The 21235-nt window shown below is 39.5% G+C and overlaps 1 protein-coding gene across 1 annotated transcript in view; it reads right to left on the bottom strand.

The window, feature by feature from the left end:
• MRPS27 (mitochondrial ribosomal protein S27) overlaps nt 1-21235 on the bottom strand; it is a 48724-nt gene that overhangs the window by 27034 nt on the left and 455 nt on the right. The window contains exons 2-3 of the mRNA XM_009884270.1: nt 14679-14749; nt 12650-12708 (exon numbers count right to left, since the gene is read on the bottom strand). Of these exons, the coding sequence (XP_009882572.1) occupies nt 12650-12708; nt 14679-14732 (113 nt within the window). The 5' untranslated portion in view covers nt 14733-14749. The remainder of the gene's footprint in view (nt 1-12649; nt 12709-14678; nt 14750-21235) is intronic.

Raw genomic sequence — 21235 nt, 5'->3', positions numbered from 1 at the left:
CACTGGAACAGGTTGCCCAAAGAGGTTGTTGAGGCCCCATCCCTGGAGGTGTTTAAGGCCAGGCTGGATGTGGCCTTGGGCAACCTGGTCTAGTGGGAGGTGTCCCTGCCCATGGTAGGGGGGTTGGAACTCGATGATCTTCAAGGTTCCTTCCAACCTAAACCATTCTATGATTCTTCACTGCTAATCTGATTTCCTTGTGCAGTGCTGTTCTTCTGCACCCCATAAGCAAAGGGGAGGAAGAGCTACATGGTAAGCTAAGCAAATAACGTTTTCATATTAAGCATAACACCTGCAACAGAGGGTATAAAACACCTGATGCTCATCTCTAATTTCAGCCACAGCTGCTGTCAAAAAGGCAACCTTTTCCAAAAAGTAAACCACAGGTACATAGCCAAGTCTTGGCTACCAGACAGTCCACCATGAATCTGTCGACATTTCTTGTCACGTCTCAATGAGCAACAGCTTATTGATATGTTTTTGTTCTTCTAACCAAGCACTGCCCTGAGAAAAGTATTTTTAGCAATGAAAAATAAAAATCTTTGAGTCCTTCATGATATATTTTTAACTGTTCCCTAACCACAGTAAGTTACCCAATCACAGTCCTTCACAGGCTGACTTCTAGTTAGCATAACTCTTAGTGTATCTAACTTCTTCCAAGCTCAGTGGGACAAAAATTTCTTTTATTCCATTGCATGTAATGTCAAGCACATGGACTAGTGTGATGATTTTGGCTGTGGTAGAGTTAATTTTCTTCATAGTAGCTGGTATAGGGCTATGTTTTGGACTTGTGATGGAAACAGTGTTGATAATTCAGGGATGCTTTAGTTATTGCTAAACAGTGCTTACATAGCGTGAAGGCCTTTTCTGCTCTTCATATCACCATGCCAGCGAGGAGGATGGGGGTGCACAAGAAGCTGGGAGGGGACACAGGCAGGACAGCTGACCCCAACTGACCACAGGGATATTCCATGCCCTATGACCTCATGCTCAGCACATAAAGCTGCAGGAAGAAGAAGGAAGGGGGGGGATGTTCAGAGTAACGGTGTTTGTCTTGCCAACTCATCATTATGCATGATGAAGCCCTGCTTTCCTGGAGATGGCTGAACACCTGCCTGCAGATGGGAAATAGTGAATGAATTTCTTGTTTTGCTTTGCTTGTGTGTCTGGCTTTTGTTTACCCACTAAATTGTCTTTATCTCAGCCCCTGAGTTTTCTCACTTTTACACTTCCGCTTCTCTCCCCCATCTCAACCGGGGGGAGTGAGTGAGCAAGAAGCTATGTGGTGCTTAGTTGCCTGCTGGGGTTATACCATGACAACCAGTAAGCAAATCAAGGATAAACATGGCAAAACTGACTCAAGCATTTTGTCACACAATTTGAAATTTGTGGTCTCTTGCCAGCTTTGTGATTGTTTTACTCTTATTCCTTTCAGAAAAACACTGTACCATCAGATCTGATACTTAAAGAGAGAGACAGCAGGTACCTCAATTTAAGTACTGCATGTACTTACTGTAGGACAAACATTCTCTTGTGTAGGTAGGTACAAGCTGCACAATAAAATGAGGTTGTGCTACTCAAAACAGGCAGAGGATTTCAAAATGCAAAGGGATATTTTGTAGTTCCTTCCCTTTTGAGATAGGAATACAGCCAAGACTGTTAGTTATAAATATAATCCAGTACTGTCTTTGCTTCTGCTGATGAACATCAGTGCATGATGCAATGCCAGGACAGCCTGCCACTTTGCCTTGTTGCAGTGGCCCACTCAGATTTTGTATTTAGGCTCCAAACGGGCATTTACAAACATGCAGTTCTCCAAGGCACTCAAAGTATAGGAGGCTTATGCATGTCATGTTACCCACTGTACAGGAGAACAGAGAAGACAGAAGAGGGGGGAAAACACTACAACTATGTGCAGTTATGTACTGGATGTGTTTCAGTCTGGCTCTTTTTATTTCATTCCTCCAAAGAATCGTGAATCTGTTGTTCATCTCAGTGGTCAGTCCGGCCCAAACCTCGACACTTTCAAAACAACACAACAGTGTCTCACATAAGATGAACTTGCTGCTCTATGATTTAACCTGGACAAGGGAAACTCTGCAAAAAAGGGTGATCGCTGCAGGACAGTAACTTCAATGGAAGGCAAAAAAAGAAACCCCTTGGCAGAGAAAACAGAGTGTACCACTCCTGCTGCGAATGCTCCTCTGTCATGCTCTCACATTAGCTGCTACACCTTGTCCACCCCCAGTCACAAACACCAGCAGCCAGTCTGGTTTGTCAGAGCTTTGGCACAGACAATGTAGGCAAGGGAGGGGGGTGGGTTGCCCATTTTACTCCCAGCTGTCTGCTGCCAGAAGCCATCTATTTTGCTTGTGGCTGGATTTAGCCCTGCTCTGCTCACTCCCTAATGGAGCTAAGTATAAAGTGGCTGATTAGACTGAAGAAAGAAGTATTTTTCCCCTTTGTTAAATGAATACAGTAGTAAAAGAGGAGAGATCAGAATTAAATAAATGACAATTTAAAGAGGATGATCATAAAGTTGACTTTAGAGATTAAAGCCAGCTTTACATCCACACCAATTCTTGGAAGAAGATATTACTCATAAAGGTGCAAATCTGCTTGCAAAGCCAGTTGCCAAAATCCGTGCGCTTTCAGCTTGACAAGCTCTACAGTGAAGGGGGGAGGTAGGGGGAATATCAAAATCCCTGTTCATTTTCCAGCAAGAGAAAGAAGGAATGTTTATTGTGTCTACATTTACAGCTGAGAAAACAGTAGTTGCTACCAGCTGCTCTCTAGTATACCCCTTTCCAATTTTAACAACAAACCCAAGAAAGCATTCTTTGTTGGCTGTTTAAATGCTCCCTGAACTAGATCCTGGGTCAAAACCTCACAACACATGGTTTCCCCAGCTACCAGGGATCTGCCTCAATCCACTAAGGACCTGCCACACCACACATGCACATGGACCTTTAATTAGACTAAAGCTGGGAGGCAAGGACAACTCCAGCACCTTTCAAGGATGTGCAGCCCACCAAATCTGTCAGGATGGTGAAGATGCAAGCCAACTGCTGAGGGCTGCTGCAGCGTTATTCCTGAAATGACCAACTCCACATTTAACAGAGTCCCTCAGGCTTTCAATCTGATGTAGCAAAGGGAAGATAGGGAGGCAGCTGAAAAGCCTGGGGACATTCTCCTTCAGAGACAGGGGACACACCAGGATTTTAGGAAATAGATAAGGCGATATTATCAGCTGATAGGAGGGGCTTGGGGTTCTATCTAAGCTTCCCCTGCCCCAACCCTCACCCCCCTGCCAAAAAAAAAAAAAAAAAAAGGAAAATTCTGCCTAGAAACCAAAGATTTACCAAGTAAAGGACAGAAATAGAAAAAGAGGTAACAGACACTCTGCCAGAAGGAACAGTCGCAGGTAGCTGAGCAGAGCGACTGGAGTGCTTGGTACAGAGAAGCACTGAAAATGCAACTGGCCTCATTCCAGCAGACAGTACAGATATGTTATCTGGAGCATACAGCTTTAAAAACAGCGCACTGTTAAAGCAGCATTAAAACAACAAAAAACCCCACCACCCAAACCAAGAAAGTAGGCATCCTGAATAATCATATTTTTCATTTTGCTACCGAGCATTTTACATTCAGAAATTTGCACCTTAATTTCCCATTCCTGGAAAACAAAGAGAGAGTGTAATAACCTCAGAAATCATCCCAGCAAAATATTAAACTATGACCCTGGCTTATCAGTACCTCTATTCAATTACAGCAAAGCATTGTTTTGTGGGTCTGTTTGCAATACAAGCTTCTTCTCCCCTTAAGGAGTAGAACACTTTTTCACACGCATGAATGTATATGCAGAAATAAGCAGCCATAGCAGCAGAATAACTGTACCTGCTTATTTTCATTTTTGTTCTGCACTCTAATGTTTTTGGACATTTCTGAAGAAGATGGAAGTAATTTGAAAAAATGAACTATTAGAATCAAGCAACGTAAGCTGGCTTTTCAAATTTCTTTACTACTAGGGCCAAAAAAAAATCTACAGCCTGATGGATACAATCAGGAGGTTTTCTAAATGTTTCAATAACTGATTGTTGACCAAACATTTTCAGTCCTAAAAAACCATAAAAATCCATTTCTGTAAATGAAAACGACAAGCTATTTGAAAACTAACATTCCCAATCATTTATAAGCTAAAGAAAGGTGTATGCTAAAGTAGGTCTCTCTCCTCCTTGTCACAGTAACTTTAATTTTGTTATATCCATTTTGTCTACAATGGCGTATAATAGAACAAAAGAAGATAAGATCTATACCTGTTTTGTATTATTTCATCCCTTATCATGGTCATCTTAATGTTCTTTCCATTTCCAAAGGCTTTCATATTCTGGAAACTGCATTACATCTGCTACCTGTTACTACATACTACACAGCAACACGCATCAAAACCACAGATTTCCCCAGCGCACAACACAACAGATACTCTATTGGATCATATTACTAAGTTGAACACCTTCATTGTTACTAATAAAGCACAGAACACTTTGACTACTATGAAGTCCAGTAAGATGGTACAGGCATTTTTTTATGTGCTTGATCAGACTATGTTCATCTTACAGGCCCTGTGGAACACAGCAAGCTTGTATCCAACAATGATTTGTTTAAAATTAAGATCATATGGATTTTTCCTTGTATACAGTAAAATGAAGGGAAGTTCTCACTGATAATGCACAATCCTTGTATTTCATATGCTGGCTGAGGTAACACAGGAAAAAAAAATTTAGTGTCTTTGGCCTTCTCTCCAGTCTACACTATAAAACCAGCAACATGCATATTCAACCCAAGACGTATTTTCAACATAACAGCTGTGGCATGCTATGCAACTCCTATACCCAACATCAGGACACTAGAAAGCCAACACTACTTTCTGCGTATCTTTCTTCTTCAGCTCCAAACTTAAATCTTTCCAGAATAAAATTGACAAACTCAAACGCATGTCCAAGCTCTAAACACTCATTCTGTTCTTAAAAATCCATTTTCAATAAAATACCTGTTCTCATCACAAGCTCACCTACAGTTGCTTGCATGGTCTATCTAAGCTTTGAATGCCCTGATTCACCCCATAGAAAACCATCAATAATGGCAACAAATCAACACCATAACTTATCTCATGTATCGCCTTTAGTCTCTCTTTTACTACTGATTACAGTAAAATAATCATAATCACTGGCATTCCTAAGAAATTTTCTGCCTGATCTGGAAACCTTTTGACTTAATACTTATTCCTCTGTCTTGTGACATTTAAACTGTTCAGCATTCTGAGTACGTGCTGGCTGCAGTAGCACAAAAACCTGTATCTCCCAAAGTACAGGATAAATGCTCTCCCATTTTTAGCCTATTTTGTTATTTTATATATGATGTGTGAAGATAGACGAAGTTAAAATGGCCTTATGTTTTCATTTGAATGGCCACCCCCACTTCTGCTCACAGCACAATCCAGTGCTACTCAGCGGTGCGAATCAGTAAGTTAAAGCTAACAAAAAATCAACAGAATTTCTCTTTGAAATAAACTGCTCACCAAAAAATCCTGAATTCAACAATTTGTATTAAATATATTTTTTCCTCAAGAAACATATATTTTACAGCTAATTTTACCAGCGGGATATCACAGACTAGAGAAAGTTACCAGCTAAGCAACTGAAACCAGAATTTTTAATGACTGTTGCCCCTTCTATAGCTGCAATCATAATACATTCCTTATTCTCCTATGTTATGTTTAGTTCAGCTCAATAATGAGTAACTTTTCTCTGAAAACAGCAGGAACGCACATTTACCTCTTCTAAATAGAAGAGGAATAAAATCTGGCACCTACAAATACTAATATCCTGACATCTTGAGAATCTGATGATGTCACTGAATAAAAACAAGATTTCCTGTAGTTGATAAGTTTTAAATGCAAAACATGTTCTGATAAATGCTTTCCATATTGTATCTGATATAATTAATGTTTACATACTCATTAAAATTTGTAATTTGCAGAAAAGTAATACTTTTATTCAAATTTCTTTCTCAAGAGAGTTGTCCACATCAGTGAAAAATAGCACTCTGGTAAACACTTCTCTCTTTTTTTTAAAGGTTATCAAATATATAAATTAAATGTGTAAATAAATACCTGTTAACCTTGTAAGTACCTACACAAGATTGTCTCCTTGCTCAGTTAAAAAATGGTTCCAAATTTAGTACAATCATTCCAAAGAATATCAAAACGGTTTAAAGGGTTACCAGGAAACAACAATAAGGCTTTCTTTAGAAAGATAAATAAAACTATAAATATGAAACATGATTAAAGTCTTTTATCTGAATTAAGGTTTCTTGCTTGCTGATTTAAACAGAGATCAAATTCAACAATTCAAATATTTCGAATTCTAATCAGCCTATCTGTAATAATACAGCTCTGATCTACTGCATGTCAAGATTAATCCTTAACAATATAGTTAATAATTATTTTTCTGCTGTCTTTATTTTGATTCAAAAAGGAATAAATACTTGCACCATAAAGGAATGATTTAGGTTGACAGATACAATAACCACAAAATTAGCAGTTCCCAAATCAGATCATGGCAGCTGTGGGTATAGTTGTAAGCCGAATAAAAATTCAGTTTTTTATCCTAGTAGTTGCAATCTTCAACATTACTTAAGGGAAAATATTTCTGTACTGTTTAACACTATTTAGGAAAGCTGTAAGAGAGGGATCTCAACAGAAACAAAAACTTTATATGCTTTTTTCTTCTGTTTACATGGCTTTGGAACTGCTGCCTGGCTCTGGCTGCCATTACTGCTCAGGGGCCGTAATGGAACCCAATGTTCCTTTTGGGGGAAGCCAGGTGGGGTTAATTCTCAAGTCTATCTTTACAACTATTAGTTATCAAAGCTAGCAAAGGAATAAATCTCTACATAGGTTTGTGTTTTAAATTCTGAAGCTTATAAAAGGCTTTACTCTGTCCCAGTCATTTGTATCCGTATGAACAGCTCACTCTTTACATTTTTGGCTGCAATTTAACCTCTGTCTAGACTTCCAGTATTTCTAAATTATAACGCAAGATCTGCCTCCAGACAGGCTTTTTGCTGGTGCAGGAATTTACAAAGCCACCTTTAGAATGCCACTGGATATAGCAAAATTGACCTTTAAGGTGAGTGAAATTCTGAGACAAAATTGCCTTTTTTTCCTTCAACATATAACCAGTACAACATTGGAGTTTTGGTCCTGAATACTTACTGCTCACATTGTATTTCAGTCTATTTCCAGTACTATTTATTACATAGAATGCTTTGAGCTGTTGGCTAGAAAGATGCTGATTTAAAGACACGAAAATTTCGCTAAGATTCTTTTCTTGCAAGAATAGTAATGAAAGCCTTTCTCCCAATACTAAATGAAAAATGTATCTACATGGGGGGTGGACTGAGTCAGTTCTTTCTATTTCTGAATCTGACTGGCTTTATCATTCTATCTAGTCCAGAAATACTGGGGAGGGGCTGGGGGAACAGAGATTGCCCCCTACAGTTGATAGATGCATTCTGTTTGTAGAAGATTCTTTCTTCTTCCCTTATTTTAAACAGAAAGGTTTTTAAAATCCAAATGCTTATCCCTTTAGTGTTGGCAACATGCAAAAAATAAAAGATTAGTGTTGAAGGGAAGTCTTCCAAATTTTTCTGCTTTTATATGCAGTGCCTAGAAAATTCTTGTCCAGTTTCTGCCAAGCTTAAAGAAAAGTGTGTACAAAAGGACAGATGAACTATGAAAAGCAGATGACTGAAAAGGCCTGTGTTACAGGAAGAGACCTTTCTGAATGCTTTTCAGTGTTATATCTTTATTGATGGTTCTCCCCCATTTTACAGCGCAGTTACACTCACTGAGCACACCTGCTTCAATGAGATGTGGTTACAGGATTAGACTTGCTGAAATTTTGCTCTGGGTTCTTAAATGTAGTGGCTCGTTATTTTCTGCAAAGATTCCTATAGCTCAGATTCTGACAAACCATGAGCAGATAATGACAACACAGAAACCATGAAAGATGACAGGGAGAGTAAGCACATGTGCCCCTCTGTGCAGAAATGAGTTAATGCTGGAGCCAGAAGAGCAGTGGAGTCTCTAAAGCATTAAATCCAGATATTTCTGTCATTCACGTGCAAAGTACTGGAATATTCTAATGAGGTAAATCTCTCTGGTGCTTCCCTTCCTTGTGTCTCCCAACCTGCCAAAAAGCAGCCCACATCTTTTGTAAATGAAGTTATTTTGGATTGCTCAGCTGATGTAGATGTCCAAACTGGTAAAACATACCATTCTGGCTATGAAGTATATTTTTCTCTCAGATGCTTCCACCACTTCTCAGTATCATTTCAAAACATAACTGCTGCATAACTTGAATAATAGACAGATATTTCTGACTCATTTATTTTTATATGTCTTCCCCCCACCCCCATTTCTCTGGGAGTGACAGCCAAGACCTGAAGTCTATGTCAGCAACAGCATTAGGACGAGGAAAACACCTCAAAGGAAGAATTAAATATGTTGTAGGATTGTGTCTATGCCTCTTCTCCTTTTTGTGTTTGTGCTGGAACAGGCTAATGGTACTCATTACAACCTGTAGATTCATATACTGAAAAAAAAATATTATATTAGTGGAAATAAATGCCATGAAAAGTATACTTCAGGAGTAAAATTTTTTGGGGTCTATTGTGGTTATTTATTACAAGCAATACTTTAGAGTAACCAAACGTTTTCAGGCGCTAAACCACTTGATTGGCATGTAAGTATCAAAAACTGCAATTTCTGCACCCACAGAACTGACATGCAGATACAGACAGTGCAGATGAAACTTACTTTGAATGTGATGTTCGACTAACTACTGATATACTGGCAAGGAGTAAGCACAATTTCATTTATATGGAGACCGTTATAGTTCCAAAACGATTTAATGGCTGAAATCAGGCCTCAAAACTGTAACTTACTACCATGAATGATGCAACAGCGTACCTACGAATAACTTGTAATAGTTTGCTATTGTCCTATTTTGTGATTATAATCAAGTACTGACGCCAGGTAATAAATTCTGAAATCTGCAGACATAACTCCATTTCCAAAAAAGTAATGCTCAATCAAGGAAAGGCAATCAAAAAACCTAGGGAGATTGTGCAAGAATTTGCAGACCACATGCACACACATTTACATTTTACAGACAGTGTGTATACTTTTTTCTACACAGTGGCCCATGGGTTTAATGCAATTAAAAACCCTACTGAGGAAACTCAACATAAAACTTCCACAATTGCTTTCAAACACATTGAAAATCTTTGTTGGCATAAAACCTACATACAGAAACAGCAGACTTACCTCACCACAAAACCTCTCTCCATTATGCTAATGTTTCTATCATATGAAAAACACCCTGACGTGAGAAATAGTGACATCTCAGTGAGACAGGACAAAGTAAGGCCAACTGCAGGTCTTTGATCTGGTTGAAAGTGCTCTGCATTCTGATTAGAATTTCTGCTGGGATCCTAGGAGATGAAAGGATTTTTTTAAGTCTGACAGTTAACGGAGGGGGAGAGGTATTCAGTGGAGAACAAAAAGAGGAGCACTGAAAGCAGATGACGTCATGCCTCAAAACGGCCTTTACCATCTTACTGACACGTTCCACAATGTAGTGTAGCAGTTTCCACACAGCTATTCTTGAGAGCTCAAGATCCTCTGTGGAGACAGTATGGCTGGAGATCCACTGCTTTAAAAGGATGGAAAGTTGAAACAGGTCTAAATATAATACGTATATTGTATTTCGGGACGCTAAATGGATTATGGTAATGGTCCAGAACACTACTTTTTGAAACTACGTTCTGCCTGACACACTACAAGCTCCAGTCTACAAAGCTTACAAGTTCTGGCACTCCCATCTTCAGAATAACCCCACACAGCGAGCATGGAAATGCCATTTACTTCCTTCTGATTCTTCCCACAGGCACAGTTTGCCCTTTTGTAACAAGAACATCTTCCAGCCTTGTAGGGGCCTTGGAACTGACTATCCTTAGAGGCACACAATATTGGGGAGAGACATCAAAATCTCCCCCTTATACTCTACAAGCAGGTAAGGGAAAAACAGGACTCTGGGAACATTCTGCTTATTTACGTTCAGGCAAATGCACATACAGCCAACTTACCAGTCCATGCACACTCCATTTGCTCACAAAGGATTTGTATACCTTAGAATACATCAAAAAGCTTTTTGCTGATACTGCCTTTTGCTTTTTTAAAAGCTTACTCTCCTTACATATAGTACAAAAATTGGGCTTTCAACTGTTTCTCATTAAGCCAGAAAAAGAGATTTCTTGTCAAAGCTTCTCTGTTTCTTCACTATCCCTCTCTACCACCTCCTTTATATCTCATGGTGTCACCACTTTTGCGGGATTTTTTCTGTGTCAAACTTCCAGCTGCAAAGAGGTATCTTTATAAACATGTCCCTCATTTGAACTCCAGCCTAAATACAAAATGTAAAGAACAATAAAAGGGGCCCGGCCAATACCAACCACATCTCTTATTTCCTGAAGCTAGTACGCTTATTTTCATTTGAAAGGGAAGCTGATGTTATAATTGGGATTTCTGCATTTTCCAATGAATTACAGACCTCTCTACACTGTTTCACTACCTGCATATAAATGCATTTTGAGAATAATTTCATGGATCATGCTGGAATGAAGTCTCCTGGAAAACTGATGCTCACACCACCAAAAGACTAAGCATTTTGCAACACAGAAACAAAGCAGCATTACAGGGACGCACACAAGAAAAATTCCAACCAAAGCACATCTGACAAGCCATGTGACGCATCAGCACCTCTCTATTCTCTCCACACAGACTACTAAAATCTGTATCAATTACAAATGATCCTATTTGATATGTGCACAGCTGAACTCTCACCAGCCACAGAATTATTTCTTAGAGAAACAGTAAATAACTGTAATTGTTTTTGAACTGCAAATCTCTCCTTTTAAAGATTAAAACCCTGTATTTTAAACTGATGTACTAACCAGGCACAGATGAAGAGTGGGGAGCGTATTTACATGTTAGAGATTCCCATTCTATTCTCTCCCTCTCACTGTCGAACAGTTTCTATGCTTCTGATTTTTTGCCACTCTCTCTGAACCTTGTTTTCAAGCAGAAAGAACCTGTAAGATATACTACATATTAACATCGCATTCTGACTAGCTGGGTGTTATCTGTGCCATTTTGAGACTCAGCAATTAAACTACCACGCTTCCCTCTTGGTGTAAGGGCATTCAAAGGTCACTTGGCATCCCTTACCCTACAGGGCCTGACTCCATCAGAAACAACTTAAGTCTGTGTAGCACAACATACATTACAATCTTCAAGAATGTTAGCAAAGGGTACTAATAGCACATCTGTAAAACAAAGACGAGGGCTTGTCGTAAACTGGATTTATGTTCTCCTGTTTTCATCTCACCTGTTGCAGGATAGAAAACTGATTTCTGACCACAGATTCTGACAGGACTAATGAAATCTTGATCAGAAGGAATGAAAGCTCCACTAACCTCCTCTCTGTAACAGATTCTTCTACCTCCTTTTATTTTTCCATTATAGGATATTGCTGGTATTAGCAAACTGTGTTTCTTTTGTTTCCATCCTGAAGCTCTGAGGTATGACAGAGATACGAAGTCTAATGCAGTCATGCACTTAGAACTATGCATGTACTTAAAACAGCCATCCAGTAAACTTCTTCATGAAAACAACAATCATTATTATTTACAAATAGCAATCTGACATTATTTGTAAAGATGCTCTCTCATGCACTTTGACAGGATGAGTTACTTTCTCCATCAGGAAACCTAGCTTTCAAAACGTATGTACAATCATCCATAAAAGAACTAACTTATTTTAGTGATCAGCAAGAATTACTGCCCTCTTAAAGCTGATACTGAGATGTATTGACCTGAAGCAAGCAAACATTCAACCTGACACGAGAAGAAGAGGTAACAAATACACTTCACTCAAACCAAAAATAGTTGCAGAAAACTCTAACAACCCATGCATAAGGTGAATTGCACATCTTATCTGGGGAACCTAAAGTACTAAGGGGATAAAAACCAAAACCATACTTCATTTTAGCTTTGCTGACTTGATCATTACTACAGCATACCCATTCTCATTCCTGTTAATTAGAAGGAAACAAGGTTCCTCAAGTCCTACACTTACACATGCAAATATGCATATAGCCAATTTAGTTAAATTATGACTTAGAGAAAAAAAAGTATCAGAAGGAAAAACTGCAAACAAACATAATTCCGTATAATTTCAGCATCTCTAATGTAAATCATAGCTGGAGGTTGTATTAACTGCTCAGTGGCTCAAACTAACATGCATGACAGGAGTCAATGCTGGAGGTGCAAAACGAGGCTGGCCATGACAAAGAAGTTACCAAGAAAGCCCTTAGCTGTGAGTCGCAAGACAAGTAGATGCACATATTTTGCAAAAGAGAAATCAAAGCTGGTAAGCTGGAAAGGGTCAGAGTCTTAAAAGGGCAAGACTTTGTGGTATTTATTGTATGTCTTGAAGTTCATGTTGGGGGGAAAGGATGCTTACTTGTAAAGGTAATATTCAGCTTGATCCACTTCCTCTCGTGAAGAAATGTTGTCAATAAACTGATTAAAAAACAAGAAATAAAAGCTTCAGACTGAGCATTCACAAAGCATATTAGAAGAAAATACCACTTCAATAAACAAAATACATTTGTTTGGCATATTTAGGTGTCTTACAGTACTGGAGGTCTTCAAGTCTTTCCTTGCTCCTACTCAGGTTTCTTCTAGACTGCTAGAAGTCAAATCTTTTTAAACTGAGACAACTCACCTCCTCACCTCTAAGAAATGTTCTGTACCTTGAAGACATGGAGACCACCTGAGCATTATGTCCATACAGCTCAGTACCCCACATTTTTGCTGCTCCTCTCTGAATTTTTTGCTCTTTAATCACATCCTTTAATTTGAGAATACATTCAGTTCCTTACTTTTGTTTTGCCAATTTTCAGTGAGTCTCAACAAGACTTCTCTTTCTAAAAAGTATTCTTTTCCCTAACCTTTGCCTGTTGTGCCTATTCATACCATAAAATCTGAAGGACAGAGGCAACAGCATTTTGTATTTCACCATACATATAAATATCAGTTAGAAAAGAATCACCCCTATGCTGTAAAGCACAACTTTGCTCTCATTTAAAACCTCATATACTCCAGGTAATCTTCCAAAATTCCCACTGCTATCAACCATTTAAATAAAAGCCAAGTTTTCAACCAGACTTCGTCTTATGGTAACAGTGAATCCTGTTTTCCTGTAGGTTTTACTAACCTAAGCATAAGATGCAGGAACACTCCAGAGTATTCCCAATATAATACCTTTAGCTCAGAATATATAAACAACATGTTCTCAAGGTCAGTACTTCTCTTTATCACAAGCATAAGCTAAAAATAATAGTTTCAGCTGACTGGTGCTTGCTCTCCAGCTTCTCAACTCCCCTTGCATGCTCTACACACGTAGCTCTCATCTTTAGATTGTGGCAATAGCATGCCCATGCATTTTATTTACATTTTAAAAAATAAGAATCTGATGTGAGCTCCAGGCATTGGAAAGTGAGGCTGCCTGACAATCTGGAAATGCCACTTCTCCAGGGAAGATGTCAGCCCAAAGCAGGAACATGAAAGAAAGGAATAAAGCCGATTAAGTAATAAAAGGGAAAGGAATACCCATTTCGCCCATGGATGCTGTCTCAGAAGCAATGATCTATATAAATGCTTGATCTTCTAACTGTACAAAATGTTCTGTAACTCCTCAGTTAGTGGTGCCAGTCATACTAATTAGTGGTGTTCCTGAGGTACCAGGGTGGTGACTCAGCTTTTTTTGCATAATTTTGAAGACTGAAATTAGTTTTAGGGTTTTTTGGAGGTTGGGTGTTTTTTTTTTTTTAAAGTGGCATATTTATTCTCCTTCTTCAGTACAAACGCTCATACAGGGAACTTAAAAGCACATCTTACACCTCTGCCTTCTCTTCCTTTCCACAGACTAATCTATCCAGAAGATGGAAATGGTTACTAATTCCAGTAAAAATAACAGCTTCACTTATCCCATGACAGCATTTGTCCTGCCTCAGTCTGCTGTAGAAAACTACAGAGGCAAAATGCATGCACCTTGGCTTCACACTGAAAGGAGCCTGGAAGTGGAGGAAGATGCACACAGGCAGGCAGCATGCCAATTCATTGCATTCCCTTAGCAGCCTGGGTTCTTATAAAGTGCCTGAGGGGGCGTTAAAGCTCTCACTAAGACAGAAACCACAGAAAGGCAGGGAACATGTATTAGGGAAATACGTAGCCCAGTAACAGTGAAGCACGATTTTACTGAGAAAAAAAACTATTTCTGTTTTGAAGATCATATAGTCAAGGTACTAACTGAGGAGTACAAAGTAACAAAACCCATCTTTACACAGCAATTTAACAATATAACAAGACATTTATGATTCCAGAACTCCCAGCAGAGGTGGTATCATTTATCCCCTCTCAGCTCACTTGATTTCATAAGCATTCTACTCTCATTTCCATCACTTTATGATTGGGATTTATTTCCTTACCCGGGCTATTGTCAAAGAGCTGACAGGCAGCTTTCTTTCATAGGTTCTGTCCATTAAGTGGGCTAAGTCAGCTGGAGAAAACAGAAAAAAGAGTATGTTTAATCAACTGGCATTACAAGGAAAATCTGCAGAGCCATCATATAATCGAGAATACAACCTCTGTTCATGAAATAAAATCCTGGTTCCTTATTAATATCTCATTTTGAAGTTGCATGAAAACAATACTTTCAGTTATTGTTAAATACTTTAACATAACATAATACACGTAAAGGTTCTCAACATGACGATTGTAACTTATTAGAAAGAAGAGGGAAAAAGAAAACTACCCTATAATCTATTAGATGAAATTAGTATAACTAATATAACTCATCAAAAAAACCTGTGCAGATGTCCTTAAAATGCCCACTTGCTTTCAAGCTTAGTATATGCTCGACAGTGCTTTTGGTATGGGTTTCTCCTTTATTTTATCGTAAAACAATGAGACACAGAAAAAAGCACTACCATATTGATAAATCCTACAGTCACAAACAGCAATCCGAAAAAATCCTGTTAATCAAACTGGGCACTGTGCCAGTGCCTTATTAACTTTATAGCATTCTGCTCCAGCAGTTGTATAACAATATTAATTTGACCATACAGGAACTTTAAGCTTCTGACTGTTGAATGGGTAGCCAACCAATGCATTTAACAAATTCAATTGGAAGTTAAATTAATTTAATTTGTAATTTTAGTTTTGTACTGTTCCTGGAAAATAATGATGACTCAGGAAGAGTATGCTTAGTGTCAACTGTTTGATTCTTAGCTGAGACATGAGCCGATGATATCCAATCTATAAAATTTAGAGAATGAATTCAGTCATACTCTTTCTTTCTATTCTCCTGCATCTTCCAGGACCAGGAATCAAACATATTCTCTCTGCGACGTTAGCACCTTGCTTCATTCACCCTTTGCACCCCAAGACTACAACTGTTACTAAAACAGCCTCTGCTTTGACACCTCTCAGTTAGTCCCACTCGCCATCCTTCAAAGGCTGATGGGTTGGCTCGTTTTACACGTCATTTTCCAAAAAGGTTATCCAACCTCCACACCTGTCAATGAAATGTGAGGTGAGCACAACTTACAGCACCACATTGGAAGTGACTAAGCCTTCTACTCTGGCAAAGCTGTCAGGCGCAGGAAGCAACACTGCACCAGTAAATGCTGTGACTCCAAAGTATGCAGTCCATGTATGTTCTGTCCACAAAACAAGTGATACCCCTATTCATCATTTTAAAAACACAACTGTACCGCCAGTGAATACTGAGCATTACACAGTTCTAACAGTACGACTGTCATTCAACGCTACTCTGACCTTATAGGTATACTCTCTCAAATTACAACACATGGGCAAAGATTTTTGCTGCAGTAAAATAACAGAACCTTAATTTGGAATAAAATGGTTGACTCTTAGTCTGGACAAAGCTGCTGTCTGCCACATAGCGGTATTTAGTGTCTGCATAACACCTTCCTCCCTGAGGCACTTTAAGGTGCTCTTCAAAACAGAAAAAGAACATTTATCTCTGGCTGAGGGAAGGCAAGCATTTCATGAAGACGAAAGCAACAGGACATCTGGGGCAAAGTTACTGACACAAGTACCAGCTCCTACAAACAAAAACACAGGATGCTTAGCTGATGTGGGCCACCAAGGCCATGCTATACCAGATAACCACTAAAACTGCAGATGAACTTTTTTAACAGTAAAGAAATTTCTGTGGGAATATCCTTACAAGAAGTGTCTGTATTTGACTCTATATTACGTGTCTCTCCAGTCCTCACAAAGGTCATGATGGACCATATAGTTAAAGACTTCAGGGGCATTCCTAGCAGTGCTAGAAGTTAAGAGAGAATGGATGCTGCGGCCAAGTCTACTTGTCAGGAACTAACAACTGGCTGGATCCTTGCCTAAACATACTAAGCCAAATGCCATCCAACATTCTTCATCTGAATTTCAAGAGAGCTGGACAAAAGTACTCATTCTGAAATCTGCTGTGTTTAATGACACAGCAACATGGATCTGAGACAGACAACTGCACAGGTTGGGAGTTCATTTATCTATTCCAGAACTACTTTTGTTACGTATCACCCTCTGAAAACTGGAAGGTGATACCTAAGACTATTTTGGGCCATACTCAACCCCTGAGCTTGGCGCTTCTTTTGTACAGGTGTTCATGAAGGTCAGGAGCTCATTTCAGAAAACACTGAGTACTTAAGTAGAATATAAACCAAACAATACAATGCTATGAGTGTAAGATTCCAAGACTGTTAGCCATTTATACACAGGCCTGGGAGAGTTCACACACAGAATTTTAATGACTGACCTTTTATACTGCCTACAAAGCTGGAACTCTCCATCACAACTTTAGCATGGAAAGCAACATGAAGCATTTGTATATCAGCTCCAGTATAAGAGTCACAATAAAATGAAAGCTGATTAAACTACTTAAAGATTTGAAGACAAATCAAGTTAATGGGAAATTAAGCTTTGTTTCCAGACAAATTGCCATTTCTGCTGTAGTTTCTAGATATGAATATTTTGCAGTGAGTAATTCTTTCCTGGTTTGTTTTCTCTGAAGAGCACCTAAACCCAGACTTTGTTTCCTCACATTTTTTATTTGAAATAATTCAGCTACCTTTTGTAAACCAACTTTGCTGCATAAATTGCTATTCAATAATCAAGACTAAAGCTTCTTCTTAGTTAAAAACCTTTTGACAGAAGTACTAGAATGCAAGAATGTGAATGCCCAAGTCTCCTAGCACTATTGGTAGCAAAACTGAAGCACTAACACCAGTGTATAAATGAAACAAACATTTTAATGGCCAAAAGCAAAATACTATGTACATTCTAACAAATATATATTGCAAGTGCTTTTATCTGACAGTCATTACCAAAGAGGACACTAGTATACATAACCTCTCATACACATTGCCTAAAAATACATTTCTATAAGATGAACAAAGATTAAAGTTTTACAAAACTTTAATTTCTCTAAAAACATATTTCTGCATATTGTAGAATCTCATGGACTTAAACAAACTAACCAAACAAACCATAAGTCTGAGTCAAAGTCATTCAACTTCTGGACATGACTTCACCGTTGCCTCCAGAATACTGGTATCTGAGATTTCGCATTCACTTTTATTTTCATTTGTTCATTGAAACTCCATGTCCTGCTGTCTGCAACAGGGTGATTCAGGACAATGACTAGGAAAATACTGACCCTCACTGTCCAAGTCACTGGTTATGACACCTACTACCAGTTTGGTGGCCTAGGAAATCAACACATGTTCAGTTTCATTTGCGGTGTGTGCCTATCCAGAGCACACAGCCACATCAACAGGTGGCACATTTGGCCATCACTTAAGGTCATTATCCTCTTATTCTAAGAAGCGGTCCATCCAGGACAGGGTTGAAACCCAGTGACAGGGCAGCAACAGGAAAGTGGATACAACTCTGACACAAAGTTTACCTGTCCTGGGAATGATGGGCAGAGTTAATATTTGAACTCACAGGCTAACATTTCCTTTTCTAGATGAAGAAATCCTTGATTTATTTTAAAGACACAATTAAAATATAAACGAAGGCTAAGGCAAGTACTTTGCCATACAAATTTGTATGTTTCACATTTCTTAGTATGTCCACATCCCTAGCAGCTTCTGGAACTACAGCTTTGTACAGAAGGCGGCTTTGAATAGAAATTATTCAAGTCTGTAAAGGCAGCACTGCCACCTGGTGTTGAGGATGAGCCGAGTTCTAACAAAGACGTTTCCTATCTCACTTGGATTCAGACATTCCCTGGGATTCTGGTAATCGCTATTCTTCTCATCAAGATACCTACTGTCACTTAATTTTACCCTTGCTAGTGATGAACCAACTGAAACACTGAATAATCCAAGTCCAGCCACACCTCCCATTTCCTTGATAACTCATTTTTAGTAAGTGGAGTCCACATTACTTCTAGACAGATATCTTCCTACCAGCATGCAGTTTGCAAATTCCAGACTAACACGTTTTCAATTCCTACCTTTTGAAGAAATCTGCTTCTGTACACAAAATAAAGTCTTATTCTTTCCCATGCTTTTTTCAGTACTGAAGTTTGCTAAACTCATTCATGCTTGGAATGCTAAACTGAGACTATGGAGAAGAGAATAAACCATAGTATTGCAGAATCACGGTTCTGAAATACTGTTTGAAATACACAAGTAAAAGAGCATCTCAACTCAAGGAATTCACTCTAGCTACAATCACTGGTTACTGCACACAAGACTGTATGCACATCCATAAAGCTGACAGCTACAGAGCAGACGTCTGCAAGGCTGTCTCCTCTTTGAAAATGCTAATACAGCTGACACCGTGTTAACTTGTTTTCTCTTTTCTGTGAGCACAAAATGAAAATGCAAAGCAGCTCTCTGAAAGGCGTGGAACAGACATCTGCTTTGGATCAAGATCATCAGCAGAGAAGCAGCAAGAACTGTGCTTGCCAGACAGTCACAAAAGGTCTTGCCAGGCCTGGGGAAAGCCAAACATGGACTGTACCAGCACTTGCACAGCAATGTTTTCCTCTACAGTGGATTTCTATTGTGTATGACGTTTGTCAAAATAAGAACTCTTTTTCATCTGGAGGCGACTGGTTCAAATGCGTCCCAGGGAACTAGTCTGTGGCTCCAGCCCAAAAAACATGGCATGAGCAGTCCTATTGACAGTAGAGGGTTACAAGGTATTAACAGTCTCTGCAGGATCCAAGCTAGTCATGAGCACCCACCGGCTGTTTCTGGCCTGTGTACAGTAAAACAGGTTGACGATACCAACATAGCTGTTAATAGGCAAGTAACAGAAACAAGTTAGTGCATAAAAAAAACATTACTCTGAACATTTTGTCTGCCTTCCTGCCTGAAAAAAGCCCTCGAATTTCACCTGCTGATTCTCTTTCAGCCTCATAATCTGTGTTACAATTAACACACACAGTTCAGGGGCCCAGGAATGAAAAATGGAAGACAAAGATTATGCATTAAGGGGTCTCCAAAACTTTTGTGGTACAAAGTAATGCATATGTAACTTTGGCATGCAAAAATGTTCAGCATTATATCTTCCATTTCACACAGCCACCACAAAGATGGTGGAACGTCATTTCAAATGTAATCTGGCCAAAGACTTTAGCTGTGAAATTTGCATGAGAGATCTCAGTACCATATGCAGATACAGTTTAATGCACAACTTCTCAAAATTAAAATGTTTAGTTTCATTTCATACAGGACCCGCTTGGTGGATGAGGGAAAGGCTGTGGATGTTGTCTACCTAGATTCTAGGAAAAGGAAAGTCTTTGACAGTTTCCCACAGCATTCTCTTGGAGAAACTCACTGCTCATGGCTTGGACAAGTGCATTCTGCGCTGGGTGAAAAACAGGCTGGGTGGCCAGGCTCAAAGAGTTGGGGTGAATGGAGTTAAATCCAGTTGGCAGCCAACCTCAAGTGGCTCAGTACTGGGGCCAGTTCTGTTTCATTTCTTTATCAATGATCTGGACAAGGGGATCGAGTGCACCCTTAGTAGTTTGCAGATGATGCCAAGTCGGGCAGGAGTGTTGATCTGCTTGAGGGTAGGAAGGCACTAGAGGGATCCGGACAGGCTGGATAGATGGGCTGAGGCCACCTGTATGAGGTTCAACATGGCCAAGTGCCGGGTCCTGCACTTGGGTCACAACAACCCCACACAGCACTACGGGCCTGGGGAAGAGTGGCTGGAAAGCTACCCGGCAGAAAGGGACCTGGGAGTGTTGGTCAGCAGCTGGCTGAATATATGCCCAGATGGCCAAGATGGCCAATAGCACCCTGGCTTGTATCAGAAATAGTGTGGCCAGCAGGACTAGGGAAGCGATTGTCCCCCTGTACACAGAACTGGTGAGGCCCCATCTCAAATACTGTGTTCAGTTTCGGGCCTCTCACTACAAGAAAGGCATTGAAGTGCTGGAGTGTGTCCAGAGCAGACCAATGAAGCTGGTGAAGGGTCTCAAGCACAAGTCTTGTGAGAAATGGCTGAGGAAACTGGGATTGTTTAGCCTGGAGAAGAGGAGGCTGAGGGGAGACCTCACTCTCTACAACTACTTGAAGGGAGGTTGTAGTGACATAGGAGTCGGCCTCTTCTCCCAAGTGACAAGAGATAGGACAAGAGGAAACAGCCTCAAGTTGCACCAGGGGAGGTTTAGATCACATATCAGGAAAGATTTCTTCACCAAAAGGGTTGTCAAGCATTGGAAGAGGCTGCCCAGGGAAGTGGCTGAGTCACCATCCCTGGAGGGATCTAAAAGACATGTAGAGGTGGTGCTTAGGGACACGGTTTAGTGGTGGAGTTGGCAGTGTTAGGTTAACGGTTGGACTTGATTTTCTTAGGAGGTCTTTTTGAACTTAAAGAATTATATGATTCTATTTTTCCCAAAAAGCTAGATCTAAAATTTCAACAAGAAATGTAACTTTCCCTCCTGCAAAACTCTGAGGACAATGTTCTTTTAAAAAAATGTTTTTAAACA

Source organism: Charadrius vociferus, unplaced genomic scaffold (assembly GCF_000708025.1).
Source record: "Charadrius vociferus isolate BGI_N301 unplaced genomic scaffold, ASM70802v2 scaffold183, whole genome shotgun sequence".
NCBI lineage: Eukaryota > Metazoa > Chordata > Aves > Charadriiformes > Charadriidae > Charadrius > Charadrius vociferus.
The sequence above is the reverse complement of the archived record's forward strand: the minus strand, read 5'-3'. Positions and strand labels throughout refer to the sequence as shown.